Genomic DNA, 19743 nt, shown 5'->3' with positions numbered 1-19743 from the left:
GAGTAGCAAAAAAATTTCACTCTGTTCATTCATGGGCTTAACCCATGAAAGCTCTCCATAGGACGCATTACTATGTACGGTTAGATTTTGGTCTTAAACAGAGTGGATTCTTAAAAAAGGAAGAAAAAGAATGCTTTTAGAAATCAAGTTAGAGAAATACACTTCAAAGAGCATTGCAAGGGTGGAGATCAGATGATCTCTTTGTATGGTTCTTTGGAGGAAAAAAGTTATGCAATTCCAAGCAGTCATGTGGTATAGCAGCTGCTAAAGTTACTGCTAATTTTTATTGGAGCTGCCCAGAGCCAGAAAAAAGAAATTTAGTTTAAGAAATAATAAACTAAATCTTCCTGCAGAACTGAGAGAGATGAAAAAAAATTGCACTAAAAAGATTTTTTTTGCAAATAATTCAGGAAACGTTTTCACTCTCCTTTCCTGTTACTGCTTTCTTTCTCATATTCATCCAATGAATCAAACATATATAATATTTACTAGTTTTCAGTTCAAATTCCTGCTAAACCCCATGACCCCAAAGGACTATTCACATGCACAAAGTGTACGTGCTTTTATCCACACAAGGAGGGAACATAGCCCTGGGCAATATGCTTTAGCTGACCCTGCTCTGAGCAAAGGGTTGGGCTAGATGATCTCCAGAGGTCCTTCCAACCTACACAATTCTGTGATTCTGTGAATCATGTAACGATTTTACTCTCTTTGTTAGACTTTAAGTTGGGATTTCAAAATTACCCAAATCCCACTGATATTTTAGAGGACTGAGTACCTGTGGTTTATGTCTCTGAAAATTTGTGCATAAATTAAACTGGATCCTGGGCCAAACTTGGACACCAAAACTTTTATGTGCTCTCAGTGTTGCACACTTTCATGCACTTCAAAGCTATTTGGATCTCAGCAAAAAATAGAGCAAAACCAAAAGAATAAAGGCAAGTACTTCCAGATAAAATTCTTTCCAATGAAGAGACCAGTCATGACTTTTTCTACATCACCTAATCCCAGTTTAAACAGGATGAATTCTGTACTGCTGGTAAAGGGACCAAATAAGTAAGCTGTTTATAATATGCTGGGGTTGTGGATGATGACAACTGTGGATATGATTTTGTCAGTGTGAAAGAGTATGCAAGAAGAGCCTGCTGCAGGGTATACTCTTCCCGAGATCCAGAGTCAAGTCCTACAATACAGGTTACATACATTGATTTTTTCAAAGATTATTTTAACATGAGGCTTAGTAGCCTATTAAAAAGGGGCTTGTACCAGCCAAAGGGGAAGATACTGTCTTCCAGATTCTGACTTTCTTTCCACCTGCTTCACACAACTGAAGCACATTCCACCCTTAATGCATAATTTAAATTGCAGATAAGATGTTTGCACCATATGGGTTATTTGGGAATTGCAGTGGTCTGGAGCACAGCAATCACTTGGCTTTCCTTGAAAGGACCCTCTCTCTATTCTGTGTGTAAGGATGGTATGGGTTTCTCTGCACATCTAGTGATCTTCCCACGCAGCAGGTTTGTACCAGCCCTTCTTCCATGCATAACAAATTCTCAACTCTTCTCTTCTGAAGCATTACTCCTCCCCCTCCCCCCCATATTTTTAGTTTAGCAGAGGAGATAGATCTTACCAATCTTTAAAACCCTTCAGAGGTAAATTCTCTTTACAGCTATAAGATTTTACAGATATAAGCTTTTTTAAAAATGCCACACCATTATAAGAAACCTAACATAACATAATTAAATTTACTATGAATACTAAAATGTATAGTAAGACTTTAAAAGCAGCAACTTAAATATTATGCTAATTTTAAAGCCCCAGTGCTGAAGCAAAAAGTTCCTAAGTACTAATGTTGTCAGCCCAGTGCCATTTGTATTTATGAGGGTCTAACAACTTTACAATTCCTGTGGTTGCTCTTTGTAGTGGAATATAAAATAGTAAAGTTATATTGTTTAAAAATTACCAAAACATCATGCATAAATTACAGAAGCAGTCAACAACGCTACAATTAATTTCACAGTGCTGATAAGTGTCACCTCTTAGTGTTTAAAGCACAGAACTGCAGTTAATCATGAACAGCTTTCAATTTTTCACGGTGTAAAGAATGAATTAGGCAAAGAAAAAAACTTTATGAATAAAAGGGAATATGAATCCAATGCCATTACTGCTATTCAATTTAATATAGAAAGCTTGATCAATCACCTTGAATCAAGCACCTTCATTTTCCATGCTTTCATGTTTCTCTGTAATATGTTTCATGTCTTACCATAAGCTAACACTTAGTAATTAAAAAAACAAAACCTTATTCCCTATATGGGAATACATTTATACTGATGACATATACTATAAAGCAATAGGACTTTATTTGATGTTAAAACTACAAATACCATTAATCAGAAGTGATGTTGTATTATATTTGTTACTAGGATAGATTCCAGGATTTTATTTCAGTTTCCTTATTTTGTATGTGGGAAAAAAAGGATATATAGTATTGTGAAAAACACACAAGCATGGTGCTCATATGGCAAACAGGTTTGCATGCCATGCTTTTGCTCTGAAGAAAAATCCCACCAACAGTAACCAGGTTCCAACTGCAGGATCAGATCAGGATTCTCTGGATGATTTGGTTACCCTGACAAAGTCAGTATATTAACATTTGCTAGATAAATTCCATTTTTCATTTAATTCCAAATGAAAGAAGTTATGCAAATTTTACTCAAGTGCATTTTGAATAGCAATGGTCTGAGCTTACTTTTTTGTTGGTAATTTGCACTTTTTGCATATCTTTTATTACAATTGACATGGTAATTTATTGCATATGTGCTAAATTAAGGATGATTGCATCTGATTGCCCAATTATTTGTGATACAAACAAAATGTGTGAAAATAGAGAAAACACACAGAATGTCCTATCAACTAAAAAGCCTCAGAGCATTCAAAAAATCTAAAAATAAAATCTAACAGTTAATCATAATGGCTTGGCTTCAAATGTGGAAAACTGAACAGGAGATGATTTAAAATGCAAGAAATTGTACCATATATGAAAAGAAGATTAAATCATCTCATTGTTAGATGCTCAATATGCCTCATTTTTAAAAAGTATTTTTCTGTTGGAGTTTGACACATTTCTTTTTGTTTAGTTGAAAAGAATATGAAACAGCTATTTATGACTTCTTTGAAAGAGTAATAATAACAATTCATAAAACTGAAACCTAGACTTCTTGCGTCATTTGAATTTTCTTTTCAATGCATGTGTCAAGCAGCACAGCTATAGCCTGAACGGCAGTATCATCCTGTAGCCTGTGACTTGCCGCACCAGGCATGTCCCCTGGCTCAGGACAACCTTTGCACCATGTGAGTCAAATAAGGAAGGACTTTTTTTTTTTTTTTTTTATCTCAGCATGAAATAGCCTGGCAAAAGGCTATGCTGCAGCACTGTAGGCTATGCACAGACTACTAGTTGCTTTATCAAGATAATTAGCATGGACTGGTTCACTGGAAAATGGTAAACACAACTGAGGAGAGTGCATGAGATATTTCACAAGCTGTGTGATCATGCAATACCAGAATCAACTGTGCGAGTCCCCCAGTTAATGTGAGATTTGACAGGCCTGGAAATTATAAAAGCAGTTTGCATTTCCTTTCCAAGTCCTGTTCCTTATGGTATTGAGCAAGTTAATAACAACACCACATAAAAAAAAATGGGGGGTGGAGAGAGGGCGTATGCTATACAACCTGTGACTTGCACTCTTTTTGTTTCTTAATGTTATCAAATGCTATCATATCACTAGCATTTTTCTCCTACTTTTCCATTCCTATAAATATAGCTATGATAAAGTTGGATGTAAAAAAGAATCTGACCTCGAAAGTATATGCTTCATAGTCACTTCTGCATTTTCTCAAGTTTTCCCTTGTAACCATGCAATTCCAACGCAGACATGAACAAAATTCTTTAATTCCTCTGAAAAGATTTTGGAAACTACATCCCAGCTAGCCTCAACTGCAGGGCAGGACAGGGTTTCAGTCTCTGCAGCCATTTCTCCATGGTAGGGCCATCAAAGGGTTTCTACGGGGTGCAGCTCTCTACGGAGGATGCTGTGTGAGAGGAACAGGGATTGTAAGTCATTTCCAGAGGGAGACGGAGAATGGGGCTGGCAGGGGAAAATGTTGATGAGGAGCCAAAGAGCAGCAGCAAAGTCACGGATGAAACGAACACTCTGAAAAGCAGAGCGGCTCTTGGAAACCCTGGCAGGTAGGCTGCAGGTGGCTCCTTCCGTGCCTCAGAGATCCGTTTCTGAATGAGCCTCTGAGCAGAGACTGATTTGAACAAAAGGGTTCAGATTTATCCCACAAGTCTGAGTAGCTCTCAAGTAATTTGTGTAAAACCGAAATGACTGCACCCATTCTGCGCGTGTTTGAGGAACAAGGACAAATTTCTACAATTAAACTGTTCCCCTGCCTGGAATTCACTGTGAACTCTAAGGCAGAGCAGCACGCAGCAATCCTCGTGTGTCGTGCCTCTGTACTCGCCCTGGGAACAGCTGTCTTCTGGCTTGAGCTAAAGATTTGTGCTGTAAAGAGGTAGCTTCTTCACAAATGTAACTGTATTTAAAGGAAAATTGTATACCTTGTAATTCCAGTAATGGCAATTATTTTCTCTGCTTTCTGCACTGTTCTTATTGCCATCTCAAGAGTAGTCAAGGCTAGTCCTCAGTTACGGTGCTCCCATGGATTGACACATTTTACATCAGCTACAGATGGATAATGGATACTAGTTTGGTTTTTAAGCACATGGTAGCAGCAAGAAAAAAGGGGGGGGGAGTGCAGGGTAGTTGTGTGAGGAGGGAGGAGAAAAGGACACTATAATCCCATTAATTTAAAAAGTTACTCATAAGGGATTTTTTCCTGGGTTGAGAGAGCTTCTTTGGATAATTTCATTACCTCTTTTTCACTCAGCAGAGCCATGACAGCAATATTCTAAGCTTCTACAGATTCAAAATGCCAGTATCAGAGTCAACATGCTGTGGACTTTTATTAGGAAAGAGAAAGAATACAATGTTGCAGATATTTAAGGCAAACTCATGTAAGACTGTTTCAAAAGTTACAGTATAAAATACCCTTATAACTTGAGCACTGCAGTCCACTTTACCTAAATACAGAGACAGAAGATCCATAATACTGCAAACCTGCAGAACAGCATTGTTTTGTTTGTCTGCAATACTTTTATTTTTCTTCCATCCAACTGACTTTCTTTTTTGTTCAAGTAAAGGACAATAGTGCAGTATTTAACATATAAGATTGTTATACCTTTTGGTTCATTCCCTTTTTGCTGCCTGCCAGGGCTGAGCCTGGTTCCCTTCCTTGCTTCCCCACCTCCATGCCACAGCTTAGACTGGTAGGGAATCAAGGAACTAAATTTTGAGGTGTGTGTGGGGGGGAATTCAGTGATAACCAAGGCCTTCTGTTTTCATTTACATTTTCCTCTTAAAACTATTATTATTCCCTTTGAAGACTGACCAAGCTGTAGTATTCATGTTTTAGAACAGATATAATGTCGCTTTATAAGGTATCTTAACAGATATGGACAGAAGGTTTGGAAAGTTTTATAGGAATGTACTCTCCAAAAATATCTGGATTTTCGGCAGTTGTACTCATTGCCCCTTCGTGTTCAATCTCCACAAATATCTAATATGCTTGTGTGTCCTGGCAGGAACTTGAGCAGTCAATTTTAAGTGACTGTCTGAAAACCTTTTCTTCCAGAAAATTAATTCCTAAGCGTATGTATCTGCACAGTAAATCTTGCTTGCAGAGCAGAACTCTTCTGTTCATGACAGTGAAAAAATTCTGTTTAGCCTATATACCTATCAGAGTTCAGCAGTGCTTACTTGCAGTAAGCTTCTTGCAAGCCTATAGGCTTAGGTTTATCATATTAAGATTGAAGTAGTTTTAAAAACTGCCCACTGGCAAAGTATAAATTGAAGGCCGTGTTCAGTTAATAACTTTACTGATCATTTGTGGAACTCTGGTGTGAGTGGAGTGAGGGCACGTGAGTTGCCTGTAACTGGTGGTAAGTGGACTACAGCAGGCAGTGCATGGACGAGCGTGTTCTGACAACCGACCTGACCGGCGATACACTGCACCCTTTCAGTCTAGGGCTCAGTCTGCTGGTAAAACTAGACCCCATCGCATACCAGTAGACCAGGCAAAGTGTTTCTTCATTCATTCAGTTTTAAACCAGTCCTTGCCTCAGCAGCAGACCTCTCTGAGCGTGTACACTTCAGTGACAGCGTACGCCATGCTCTGGGAAGCAGTCCTTTCATGGATCGCTCTGTCCCCGAGTAGCTGATGCGTTTACTCCACGCTAATCTGACTTTTCAGAGACTACATTGTTAACACAGATACCAGGTTGTGTCTGCTCTGCAAACCACCTCCTCTGAGCAAAGAGTGGCTCTGCTAAAGCAGCACACGTCCTGCAGGGCAGAGACCCCACAGCAAATTGTAAGTTCTGTTTTTAAGCATACAGTACAAGATTTGCTAAAAAGTTTCACTGTTCTTGTGTGTAACCTATGAAGAAATCCATGTAATGGAAAAGCAGCCTATAATTGGTAGCAAATGAGTGGGCTTTGGGGAAAATCAATCAAATGCACTAAGATGTTCTCAGCTCCTAAACTAATGATCCTTCCTGTGAGCAGCATGATACACTGGGCAAGTCCCAGGTGGTGTAAATCCTCACATTTCAGTGAAGCCAGTGGAGCTAGGACAGTTTATGCTACTTCAACAGTACCCTGATTGTGCTTTAAATTTTTTAAGGCGGCAAACAGTCAGCATTTCAAAAGTCTCCCTCTTTCTAAACAGTACTGTAGCTAAGTAAACAAGTTTTCTAGTTAGTTAGAAGAGAATGTCATATTTAATTTATAATCTTTCAGAACTGATGTGCTTGAAAGCTTAAAAAAAAAAAAAAACTCTGAAATTAATTTTGTCCTAAGAAATGCCAGGCTGCTGAGTAAAGGATGCATTCTTGGCTGGGACTTGACTTGAAGCAAATTCTGCTAAGAGAGGAAATCAGCACCATTTTTCTACCCTGACAAAATGAAGGCTACGAGAATAGTAATTCCTCTGCATAAAAATCAAGAGTTTCAGCATGTATTTAACATGACAATTTGCTATGGAACATCTTAACAGTAATACAGTAGATCACTAGTACTGCACTAAATCAGCTGGTTTTCTTACATGTGTAAGTCACAGCAGTACATGAAAAACCTCTAGTCAAATCAAAGAAAATCTCATTCATATTATTAATTCCTCACTTCTAAAATAATTCTGAAAGATCTGGAAACAGATATAGATAAGAAGCACTGCTTTCCATAGAGTAGCTACGAACAGACCAGGGTCCAAGCCTTTAACCCTGATCTGACAAGAACTTCTGGGAGTTATTTCCCTGTACACCTCAGACTACTCATTTGAAAATACAGATAATATTATAAAAGGATAATATGAAATTAGTAATCAGTTAACAGCTATAACAATCTGCATAGTCTTATGTAAGCACTAAATATCATTACTATTCAACAGATTCTGTAAAATAAAATAACAAGAGAAAAGGATGTATCTTTGTATTTCTGTTATGTGCCAGTTCGAAGACAGAGAGTAGCACAGAACATGCAACATTCATTTTGATGATATATGTCATTTAGTAGTAGAAACATGCACTTCTTAATGGCATTGCTTATGGCAGTGATATGCAAGGGAAAAAAAGTGCGTTTACTGAAAATACAAGACAATTCTTAAACCTGACTTACTTTTCTGCATTTAACCTTTTCAAAGCTGTAAAGCAGGAAATCCAGTCCCAAATTAGAGAAGGAAAATATGCTTTAAAATGATCTCAGACATAATTCAAAGTTTATATCAGTTTGCCAGGGGACAGAATTTGCAAACAAATACCAATATAACAATACATTTGCTATCAGAGAAATAAACAGTGCTATATATGTTTATACATTTTACACTAATTCCTGCTCAGTAATTAGAAGTGTTTTGACAGTTCTGAAAATGAGAAATGACACTTTTATTTTACATGTGTTCCAGAATGTGTCTACCAGAAGACCCATAGTAAAGGAACATTTTCCAAAAAGTAATCAAATAATTTATGTTTTTATTGCAAGTTCACTGTGATGGTCACTGGAATTAATTTTGGAAATGCTATGCTCAGTGGCTTATATTGGAAAGAGTTCTTTACAAAAGATTCAGTTTAAAATCATGCTGGTGATGCATAAACTCATAGCATTAAATGAATATATCAAAATAAATATCCAGTGTACTCAGTTCTAGATAGTTAAGTTACCATCTTTCCCTCGTGCTAAGATGCTCTATTCTCTATGCTACGTTCCGTCGAAGTCCTGCTGCTTGTCTGGCCAGTTGCAGCTATCTCAGTGACTGATTTTTCAGCTGAATTGCCAGACTAAAATTTGGGCAGTGGGAAGGTTACAAAAAAATTTACCTCTAGAAGGGCACCATCGTTGTACCTTACCTAATTTTCATCTAGACCATTTACAGGATATTTAGATTATATAAGATATTGGGATTTAGTGTGATATTAAGATGTCTTGATGCAGGTAACCTCTGTTTCCTCACATAAACTAGGGTTAAATATGCTGCACTAAATATAAATTGCACAGAATACAGCATGAAGCAGTTGTTTCCAGGAGCTGATGTCCGTGTGTTTCAAGGGCTTTGCATCAGACCATCTCCAGTCTAGTTCTGTGAATGCCAGGCAGCGGCCGGGGTGCATGAAATGAGTGTTTCACCTGAAGGGAACACAGTTAGCACACGCAGGCCGCTCCACGTGCGAATCGAAACGCATCAGCTGGCGACCACGGACAAATTTGCTTCAAAAGGACGGTCCTAATCCAAACTCAAATGCTAATGTGGATGCACCCAAAGGCAACAATTTTGAAACAATGCGCTAAACTTTCACCAGCATTTTGTCTATATTTAAAGGTGAGAAAAGTGAATATGAAAATGAATTTGCGGTCAGCACAAAAAGAGTTGTCAACACCCTGCACCCTGGTTGTTATGGTGTGTTATAAATATAAGAAATTGCCCTCCGGCCTTTATTTTAGGGTTTTCTCTTATCCACCAATACAACCTGGAATTGTGGGAAAGACCCCACACGAATGGATGTGTTTAGCCTGATGCCGTGCTGCTCACATGGGCTTTAAAAAGAGGAGAGATACAGACCAGAAGTATGGCACAAAATCTCACCCTGCCTCTCTTTCTCTATGCTCTTCCTAGGTCCTTAGTGTATGCACAGCGCGGTGGTAGGCAGTTGCTTAGCCTAGCCAGGGCCAAATGCCAAACTCGTGGAGAAAGGGGACAGAGAAGGGCAGTGCGGAGAGAAGCCCCTTGGAGGCAAGCTGCTCCCCCGTGCTGCGAGCAAGGCAGGGTTTGAGAGGAAAAATGCTGTATCACTGTAATTGCAGACTGAATGACGGCACTAACACTCAAGAACTGAATTAAGTTTGTATAGAGACACTAGGACATTTCCTAACTTTGGGGTATTTCATTTTCAAAAGTTTTTTTTTCATATAGTAGTTTTGTTTGTGTGGCTCTATACTACTCAGAAATGGATGACAGCTTTTCAAATACGCTTTTCTTTTATAGGAAAATTTTCAGTTCAAACAAAAATTGCACAGTTCTCACAAAACCGTCCACACATTTTCACAAGCATGCTACATCATATATAGAGTTTAAGAAATTCTAGATCATTTCAAAGCTCACCTTCTTATCTTTTTATAGTACTGCTACTGTGGCTTGATTCTTTTTCATATGAAGAAACTTAATTAATATTTTATATCCTTTCTAAATTGTGAATACAGTTTATCATAACAGTACAGAAAATACCAAATACACGTCCCCTGCCAACAGAAAATCCTTAACAGCTGTTTATTGCTCATTTGCAAAACATAAGAGCAATGGAATTCCATTACTTAGAGAAACTGGCAGTTCCATGATATCCTTGGCAACAAACACTGCACTTATTTTTTTGAACAATAGACTCAAAGTTTCTCCAGTCTACAAAAATAAAAGACAGCAAAGAATACTTTTTCTTAACTGTAAAATGCTAAACAATGGGAACTGACTCCCAATCAGCTGCATTTTGTTTCATGAAAACTAACCTAACTTCTCTCTCTCTCAAAAAAAAAAAAAAAAAAAAAAAAAATTGCTCACTGCAGCTTATGAAAAACATCTCAAGCAACCATCTCTTTCACAGGAAGGACTTTTTATTGAGGTCAAGACTTTGGCAAAATGAGAAGAAATTCAGACCGGAGTCTGAATAACATGAGGAATTACAAACAACATTAAAGGAGTTACTTAGACAGGTTTATAATAAACCATACAAAAATTACATAGCAGAATTTTTTCTAACTGTTCAAAACATTTTTTTATCCTTGGTCTTAGAAACCAAGATAAATAAAATCATGGTTTACACTACAGATATTTCACATATGGTTTTAACTAAATAACTTACAAGTTTCCAATAGCTTTAAAAAGAAATAACTATAGCATACCAGATAGATGCTAGCTCCTCAAAGTCAGGACATGCACATACCATCCATAATCTGGTTTCTATATTTAGGTAAGAACTATACCTAAAGCCAGAAAGGTCAGCACTGAATCAAGTCAGACATATTTTAACAGACATGTCTTCTAGACAGTGTTTACCGTGGTACGTTTCTCCTAAACCCACACTAAACATCGTGCCATTTGAAGACTTCACATGGAACTCACACTATTAAAAGAGACTGGATAGTGTATTCACATACCTCAATAATCCTGTCATGAATTTGTAGCCCTCCTTCCTTAGCAGCAGGCCCAGTGTCAACTATTTTTGATACAAAAATTCCTTCACTAGACAAACCATCCTGATTGTCCTTTAAGGATGAAAAGAAAAATGTGTTATTGTATCTTGAACTATAATTTGCCCTAAGCTAAATCTTGTCCATGTCACAACAGTGCATGTAATTTGAAAGAAATATTCCTAGTGATGTCTTAATGTTGCTGGTTTCTATGGGATTACTATGTGCTCGTGAGAGCACCGGACACTCCCATTTAAAAAGTTATACAGCCATGAATGGACTTTAATTAGCTATATTATTTGAAAGTAATCATTTTTCCCTGACTTAGGCAAGCTCAGTAGTAATTGTCATTATAACTATTCTTAATGTAAAATTCAGTGAGATGGCAGCCTGCTTGCATATCAAACATAAGACAACAATACATTTTTATTTTTAGTTGCACAGCTCTTCCTCTAGATGTTTAAAAATAAAACTGTGGCAAACAACTTATAGCTAACAAGGTATCTTCATATTCATGTCTATTGTCTAATCAGCTTCCATCAGTGCAGAACAATGCCTCAGAAGCGTAATTGAAAAACTGGTTAATTATAAGGAAAGTATAACCTTCAAGTTAATTTACTAGGAATAAATCATAATTAATGTCACATCTCTGAGAGCCCAAAAACTAGTTCTGAATACTTTCTAAATTACTAGGACAAGTTAAAATCTACTCCTTGATCTAATTAAAGTCATATGCAACAGCACCAGCCAACAAGCATCAAGAAAAAATACATTAGTAAGTGTATGGTGCAGGAAACATCTGCTGAAATCATAGAATTCAAAAGTATATATTTTTTAAAGTTACGTCCCTTCACCTGAAGAGAGGGCTGCTTAACCTCTGGTGGAAAGAAGAGTAAGTGACATTTTCTTAATGAACTGTAAAGGGCCTGAAGCTGTGGGCTCTGAGCTCATACAACATCTTCAAAGCAGTATGGTTTAAGAAACAGGTACCAAGGGTTTTACCATTTTGGAAGTGACACTGCACCTATGTAACATTAGTTTTCTAGCTGTGATCATGTGTGAGAATAAATATGTTGAGAGAGAAAAGACAGTATAGTTAATAGACATCCAATATAAAACTGAATATAAGATGTGCTCTGCAAGAATCCCAGCAGAACCAAGTACTTGTCAGCAGCATTTTTCCTCTAAGTGTTGACCTACATGCTTTTCCCAACTGGAAAGGGCAAACATATTTTAACAATTAACATACCATGCATGGTCGGCCACCAATAATATTAAATCCAAGAGAGCCAGAGTCACGATGAAGGACAAGAGTCAGTGCTTTAGTTTCTTCACCCTACAAAGAACAGATAAAAGTATTCAAAACATTTGTGTATTGTTAAGTGATAAGTGAGGATGTATAATACTTCTATCCAGGTTTGATGGGTTTGTTTGTTGGTGTTTTTTTGTGAAGCTTAGAGAAAAATGTTTAGAACAAATTTTCACAAACGCTCGGACCTCAGCAGCTCCAGTCTGTCACATCCCAGCTGCCCTGTTGTTCTCAGCAGTGCTTCTCTCACAAATCCAGCCTTTAAGATTTATGCATATTTTTACTGAGATCTACATTGACATATTTAACAGCAACAGAAGATATTTATATGTAATATGGTTCCTGCCATATTACCTAGTCATATGTGATGTGTTATGTAAAATACTCCATCTTTCCAATAGTCAAATTCTTGACTTTTTCAATGCTCGAGGGTGACTGATTCTTAGGACTGCATTTTTATGTTACTTCTCTCTATTGCAAGCTACGTTATATTGTTTTAGGCAGTATCGAACATGAAGTGTTATACAACAGCAATTGTCTTGTGAGTTTTAGAAACTAGCATTGAACAAAATTGCTATGTTTTTTGCAGAAGGCCTAGGATGCTAACTGCTATTCAGAGTGCCTGTTGTAAAGCAATTCTAAACAATTTTGTTCTTCAGAATCTTAACTCTAGCAAAAACTCTCTGATTAGACAAAAAATGTACAACAGAGAAAGACAAGAAAGACGTCTTCTAATATTTGAGGCACTGTGCAAACATGATCTCTTATCCTGTCCTCTTACTCAGGCTTGTTCCTAAGTACAGATATGGTATGAGTTTATATAAAAATGTCCTTTGTGACACCGTGATGGTACTTAATTGTCTTTAATATTGCATGTGTTTAACTTTGTCTCAATGTAAATTAATAGAACTAAATCCTCAAAATATACTAAGTGGCTGTTATTAATACTACAACACTACAAAAAGGCATTTGAGTGACAAATCTTTTTAGAATTAAGAATAATAGGATAGTCAGAACTGTGTTGTACATCTGCAGATATATATGAACATGGCTATCTCCAAGATCTTTTTTTTGTTTTTTTTTATCCAAAGGGTGAAAAAGTTATGAACACAAAAAAATTAGAGGAAGTTATCTTACAAGTCTGGTTTTCATAACCAATTAATGACAAAAATTACAACAGTTACATTGTAATTTGATGCAGATGTTTTTAGTTTGTCCATTTTTCTTCTAACATGTCAATTTGAAGTTGTCAATCAAATATTAATGTCTTTTAAACTTGTAAAAAATGTCAAAATAATCCTATATTACTTAATTACTCTTACAGATTCAGGGGTGATAACAGAGCCAAATTCCCTGCCAGTGTAAACTGGAAGAACTCCACGGACCACGTGCTCCAACAACATACTCCACCTGAAAACGGGGTTTATAATTTTCTTGTCAGTTTGTGATCATTATCTTTCCTGCAGGTCCCCTAATTAGTAGGCTTGGACCTGATACAGAAAAACATGAGCCAGCTCCCACTGGTTTTATTTGAACTTGCCTATGCTCAGCATCAGTAAGAGTCAGGTGCCCAGAGGAGGACTGGAAAACTAAGTAAAAGCTATTTCCCCGCAAGTCTTCAAACCCACACCTCAGACAGTATTTCAGGGAGCAGATTTCCGGCCCTGCGAGACCACTTTCACAGGCTGATAATTCAGCATTTGAAAGACAAGCATGTGCTTCTGTCACTGCTTACTTCCCCCGTTATGCCTTTTTAAGATGGCAAATAATTAGAACAATCAAGAATCAATTACTACATTGCTCTCAAGACACTTTTGGTAATTAAAGTTGAATGTTTTCACTAAAACCTCCTTATGCGGGTAAAAGTTTATGTGTTTATACCTAGCAGAACCAGTTTTAAAGTAGGTAGGTTTGAAAGACTCAAAAGTTGTGGAAAAAGAACCCTAATGCAGTGTTTTTTGTAAGTATTCCTGAAAAGTGTCCATGGGGGTTTTAAAGAAACTCTCAGTCAGTTCTGATGGATTTGTAGATTTTCTCCATCTTGTCTGTGGCAGCAGAGCAGTGTTACAGAGTACAACTCCAAATGATGTTGCAGAGTGATAATTCCACCATATGTGCTAAAATACCTAGGCACAAGGGAGGCAGCAGTGTGTCACTTTAATACTTTACTTCTGCAGATTTACATCTCCATCTTAGCAATTTCTTAAACAGCCATCTTTGCCTCTTACGTAAGCCACAACGAAAATGATTCTTGCAGGGCTCTGCCTTTCTTTTCTCCGCTTACGTGTCTAACGTTCCAGTGAAACAGTCATCAAACAGTGAGGTAACCCTGGAAATGCTGTGGCCTCCATCCAGCCCTGCCCCGTCATCTGGTTCTGCAGCAAACCTGATGGTTACTGGCATGCTGTATTCCCACAGCTGAATAAAACGCTTAAACATAATTCTTGAAATTACTGTACTTCCCAGCTGAGTAATGTGGAGCTAATAGACTGGCTTTTGCTTTATATTTTGGAAGACTCCAGTTTCTTTGGCAATACTGTGGCTAAGAAGGTCAGTCTTAGTTACAGGAAGCACTTCAGCTCCTTATTTATTGACCAGAAGGCTGCCAGGACGAGCCCAACTCCTCTTGTTTGGGGGACAGTCGGAGAAAAAATATGATCTTGTTTTAAAGAACTTCATTTCGCTTTATAAAATGAAAATTTGGATGTTATCACCCCCCATAGAGGCACCAAATCTGAGGTCCTAAATACCAGATCATCAACTGTTTTCCCTATCTTTCTGATGTTTACTGAAAATCTATCACTGCCTTTGGTAGTCAGTATAGCAAAAGGCCATAAGACTTTAAAATTCTTTATTTGCCTTTTAGAGACTGACACTTGTACAGTCTAAAATGTCATCCTCAAAGCTGACGTTGCCATGCATGGCTTTCAGACTGTTCTGCTATCTGTAGTGCCATGGGCTAGGTTTATAAATTGATTTTCATCCCCCCTTGTTCATTTCTTCCCAAAGGACTTTGATGGCTGGGTACCTAAAGGAATGACCAGAGCAGCTTATCAATAGGTGTGAACAGTGGTATGTGTCTGCAAGGATTAAGCATTGTTTGAATAGTATGAGGTTTTTCTTGTTTATTCAGACTTTCATGTTTCAGGATTGACATGTCTGATCAAGGAAAATACTAATTTTGAATACGACACAGTACCTTCCCTACCACTCCCTCCTCAAGCTTGCCACAATAAGCCTCACCTCTCCCCACCAAGGAATAAATAGTCATTCTCTGAATGCGCTTTCAAACTCGTCTTTTGGAATAAGCACAAAGCAGACATCCAATAAATACATAGTAAAATGAAAATGTTCCCTCAGTGACAAAGAGAATGGGGAAGAACAAACATGGAAAACACAGCTGAAATCATTTACTGCACATAAGAGACTTAGAAAATTGTGAGATATTTACAGGTGAGACTGTGTGTGTGTATAAAATATATATATTTGCGTATGTCTTCCTTCAACATAGTTATGGCAGTGGTATAAAACTCACTTCAGAAATGGGAAGTCAACGCACAGAAAAGCTATACAATTCATCCAGTATCACAAAGAAAGTCTATGCTAAGGCAAAGCCAGACTTGGGTCTCCAAAGTTGCTGAATCTGTGCCCTAACCAAAAGACCATGAATCCCAGTCTTTGAACAGCTTTAGTGTTGCAAATGGCCTAATGTCCATCACCATCATATTTCCCCTTTAACTAAGCATTTAAACAGAACTGTGAGTGGACGTTTCTTCTGTTATGACTACAGGATATGTTATCTCATTTATTCTAGATTGGTTCTCCACCTGTAGTGACAAGCAGCCATCAGGCAAAGAAGTCAGAAGACCTTTTCTCTTAACCTACAGAGAACCCCGAACACCCTACAGTAAGTTTTGGAATCACCACATTTAACCTATGAACCCAGTTCATTAGTGCTAGGCCTATCTGTGCTTTAACATAGACTAAACAATTACAGCTTCTAACAAAATATTTGAAGTATGAATAATGTTTATATAAAATAATGATAGCAATGACACAGCATGCTTTGAATAAGCAGTTAATTCTGAAATTGAAATCAAACTGAAAAATCAGTTGTTCTGTATTATCATGCACATAATCCAGGTGTGCAGGGACCTAATCTTTAGCCAAGTACGTATGTCCTGCTGAGTGCTTATAATCTGCATCCTGTACTGCACAGTCCATGCTAGCATCTCTGAGAAAATAACCCCAGAGTAAAAACCTGGATACAAGCCACATTCTCAAATCGGTAAAGCATCCCCTGCACTAGGTGATTACCAAGAGTCTTTTAAAAAACTCTCTGGTGCACAAAGATGCGAGTTTCCTGATTGTACTTCTTTGGGAGCTGGGCAGACTAAAGCTGTTAGCATTGGAAAGCTGCCCAAAATGCTGTGAAAGACACGTAATTGATTGACCGCTAGACCACAAGTCTGCGGTGACATGACACCTCTCAGCTTTCTTCAGATTAGGCGCTGCTTCAGAAAACCGTATAACAGCCTTTTGTAACAAGGCTGAAAATGAACACAGTCATCTTGGCCAGCTGTATCCATAAATTTGATAAAAGGTATTGCTGGAAACTATGTACCATGGATATTTACAACTATCTGTAGTAGCACCTTTCATGCTAAAAGCAGTTCACATCATGTTACAGAGCTAAATAATGCAAAAGCAACATTATCAACACTAGCCAAAAAGAAATGAAGGAGGAGCAATATGAGAATAAAGGTGTGCTCTTTGGATCAGATCAGAGCTGAGGAGGTAGAGATACAGTGAGATTATTTCACGCAGCAAGACTGTAGGGAGGACTTTCCTATCAACAGCAACGTGCGAGGAGAGCCGAGGCAGCTCCGTGCCAAGTAAGTTGTGGGAGCAGCAGGCTCTGCTCTACGCTGCTGTGAAGTAAAGGGAGCTGCAGGAAAAGGAGGAGACTGACCTGAATCTTGACATGAATGTGAAGTCTATGATTTAAGTGTTACTGAGTTTGTAACTTGCATCACTATCAAACAGTATTGCCAGAAGTTAAAACGGTACATTCAGTATTAAAATACTATTTCTGTTTTGAGTCAGAAAAACACAGTGGGATATTTTGCCCTGAAATTCTAAAAAGAAAAAAAAGAAGAGAGAGACATGGGAAAGAGAATTTAACATGAAGTTTTGTTTCCTTTCCACAGCTTTCTGAACTTCTGTATTACCAAAGGTATCAATACAGATGTTTGACAGTTCTGAATAGTTTAATATTGCTGTGTCTGTGGATGCGGTAGCACATTCCAGGTCATGGGGAAGACTTTGAATGTCTTCATTTAAAAGATAATTGGCTTCTAGTGCTTCCCTCACTGGGGAGCCTCATTCCAATTAAAATTTTGGGATTGTTGTTGCTCTGGCTTTTGATTCTGGTCATTTTATAAATAGCCTATTTCTGACTGGCTGAAATCAAGTTAAATTTTCTCCTCCTAAGTTGAACTTTTAAAGAATCCAGTGTAGTTGGCTCTGGAAAAATGTAAGTACACAGTAGATGTCGTATATTTGGACCCTGATGTTACAAAAAAGATGGCTGAGCTAATGAAACGGATGGTGAGGTGTCCAAGTTGCATAACAGCTAGTCCTGAAGGCTGCGTTCCACAGGAAGCCATATTCTCAGACAGCTAAAGTGAGCTAAGGGTCTGGAAAGCATCGGGTCACGACACCCTTCTGCAGGTCACTCTGCTTAGTGTCACTCCTGGGAGGCAACTTCTGGTGGCTTAATACCATTCCCAGTCCTGGAAGTTCCCGTTTTGTTGTCTAGAGGTTTCTTTAGGGAAGAGAACAGAGACCGGGCAGTTTGATCTGTGACCTGCCATATGGGATCCAGCTACCAGGGCGATGGTCGCATGAGAAAACACATGCACAGAAAGCAGTAAACCGTGGCAATTAAAGGCCGAACTCGAGTATTTGGAGCGGTCTGGGGGCCCGGGCGGGTTCCTCGGCGCAACCACCGCTCGCAGCCGCCCGGCGGGCGGGCAGAGCGCGCAGGGCCCCCCCGGGCCGCCCCAGCCGGGCCCCGCCGAGGGACCGCACGGGGGGTCGCCGCGGCTCGGGCGGGAGCTGCGCGGCGCTCGCCTCCCTCCTCCGCGGCAGGCTCCGTCCCCGAAACGTCGCCGCCCCGCTCCCCCCCCCCCCCGGAGCCGGGAAGCCCCCGGAGCGGCGCCCCGACCGCCGAGGCGAGCCGGGCCGGGCCGGGCCGCGCTTACCTTGCCGGGGGAGGCGGCGCGGGCGAGGGCGTCGAGGCGGGCGCTGTACTGCGTGAAGCGCTTCTGGTAGCGCAGCGCCGTCACCTGCAGCTCCAGCTGCGCCGCCGCCAGCCGCGACAGCAGCGACTGCTCCCGCTTGCCGGCGCGCAGCGCCTCCTTCTTCAGCGCCTTCTCCAGCGCCGCCGCCCGCGCCTGCAGCGCGGCGCCGTGGGCGCGCAGGGCGCGCAGGCAGCCGTGGCCGCCGGCGCGGCGCTCGCCGTGCGTGAGCACCAAGCCGCAGCCCTGCTCGCAGAGCCCGGCGGGCCGCGCCTCGCAGCGCTCCCGCATGTGCGCCTCCACGTCGCGCAGGTTGAGCACCTGGCGGCAGCCGCGGTTGCGGCACTTGGCCGGCGAGAAGTCGCAGGTCTCGGCGTGCTCGCCCAGGTGCTGCAGCGGCACCACCGCCTCGCAGCCCCGCGCGTGGTTGTCGCACTTGATGTCCAGCTTGAGGATGAGGCTCTTCAAGGGCAGGACGTGGTTGAGCTCCTTGGTGGAGATCCGCTGGCAGTTCACCGGGCAGCTGCCCTGCTGCACCACCCAGGGCAGGACGCAGCCGGCGCAGAACACATGGCCGCAAGGGGTGGTGAGCGGGTCCTCCAAAACTTTGTTGCACAGATTGCATTTGAAGTCGGGATCCACGTCCCCGCTGAAGCGATCCAGCTCGAATCCCATTCTTCTCCCGCTTTTCCCCAAAAAGCAACAAAAAAAGAAAAAGAAAACCCCAGCCGCAGTAACCAGAACGGGGGGCCGGGACGGGGGAAGTAAAAAAAAAGGAAGGCAGCAAGCGCTCGCCAGCTACCCCCGCCTCCCGAGACAAAGTTTCAGCGAAAAGCGCGAGCGGCGGCGAGCGCGGCAGCCGGCTGCAGCCGCTCGGTCCGCGCTCGTCATGGGGAGCGAGGCGGAGCGGGCGGCCGCAAGCTGCCCGCGCACGGCGCTGGCTGCCGGGGCCGCGGCGGCGGCGGCGGCGACGGGCTCCTCCGCCCCCGGCGGCGGGCAGGGCGCAGAGCGGCGCCGCTCCCCCGCCCCGGGGCCGCCCACCGGGCACTGCCCCGGGTCCCCCCGGCTGTGGGGCGGCGGCGGCCGACAAGGGGGCTTTTGTTTCGGGGGCCGCGCGGGGCAGGGGAGGGCGGAGGAGGTCGGGGCCGGGGCCGCCTTTGCCCCCCTCCGCGTGCCGCGGCAGGTAAAGCGGAGCCGGGGGAAGGGGCGAGGGCGATTCCCCGGGGAGGGGGAGGGTGCTGTGAGGAAAAGGGCGGGATTTTGAACGGAGATG

At 41.0% G+C, this 19743-nt stretch overlaps 1 protein-coding gene across 3 annotated transcripts in view; it reads right to left on the bottom strand.

Moving 5' to 3' along the window:
* The window catches only part of PDZRN3 (PDZ domain containing ring finger 3), a 156135-nt gene extending 136990 nt beyond the window's left edge, over positions 1–19145 (bottom strand). Inside the window, exons 1-4 of one of the 3 annotated variants that reach the window (XM_026074915.1) lie at positions 18894–19145; positions 18435–18743; positions 12109–12195; positions 10827–10934 (exon numbers count right to left, since the gene is read on the bottom strand). In XM_026074915.1, coding sequence (XP_025930700.1) covers positions 10827–10934; positions 12109–12195; positions 18435–18743; positions 18894–19145 — 756 coding nt within the window. Of the gene's footprint in view, positions 1–10826; positions 10935–12108; positions 12196–18434 lie in introns of all 3 variants that reach the window. The other 2 variants (XM_026074912.1, XM_026074913.1) reach the window with 2 other exon arrangements.
* Positions 19146–19743: the final 598 nt, after the last annotated feature.

This window comes from Apteryx rowi, unplaced genomic scaffold (genome assembly GCF_003343035.1).
Source record: "Apteryx rowi isolate R43461 unplaced genomic scaffold, aptRow1 scaffold_4, whole genome shotgun sequence".
Taxonomy (NCBI): domain Eukaryota; kingdom Metazoa; phylum Chordata; class Aves; order Apterygiformes; family Apterygidae; genus Apteryx; species Apteryx rowi.
The sequence above is the reverse complement of the archived record's forward strand: the minus strand, read 5'-3'. Positions and strand labels throughout refer to the sequence as shown.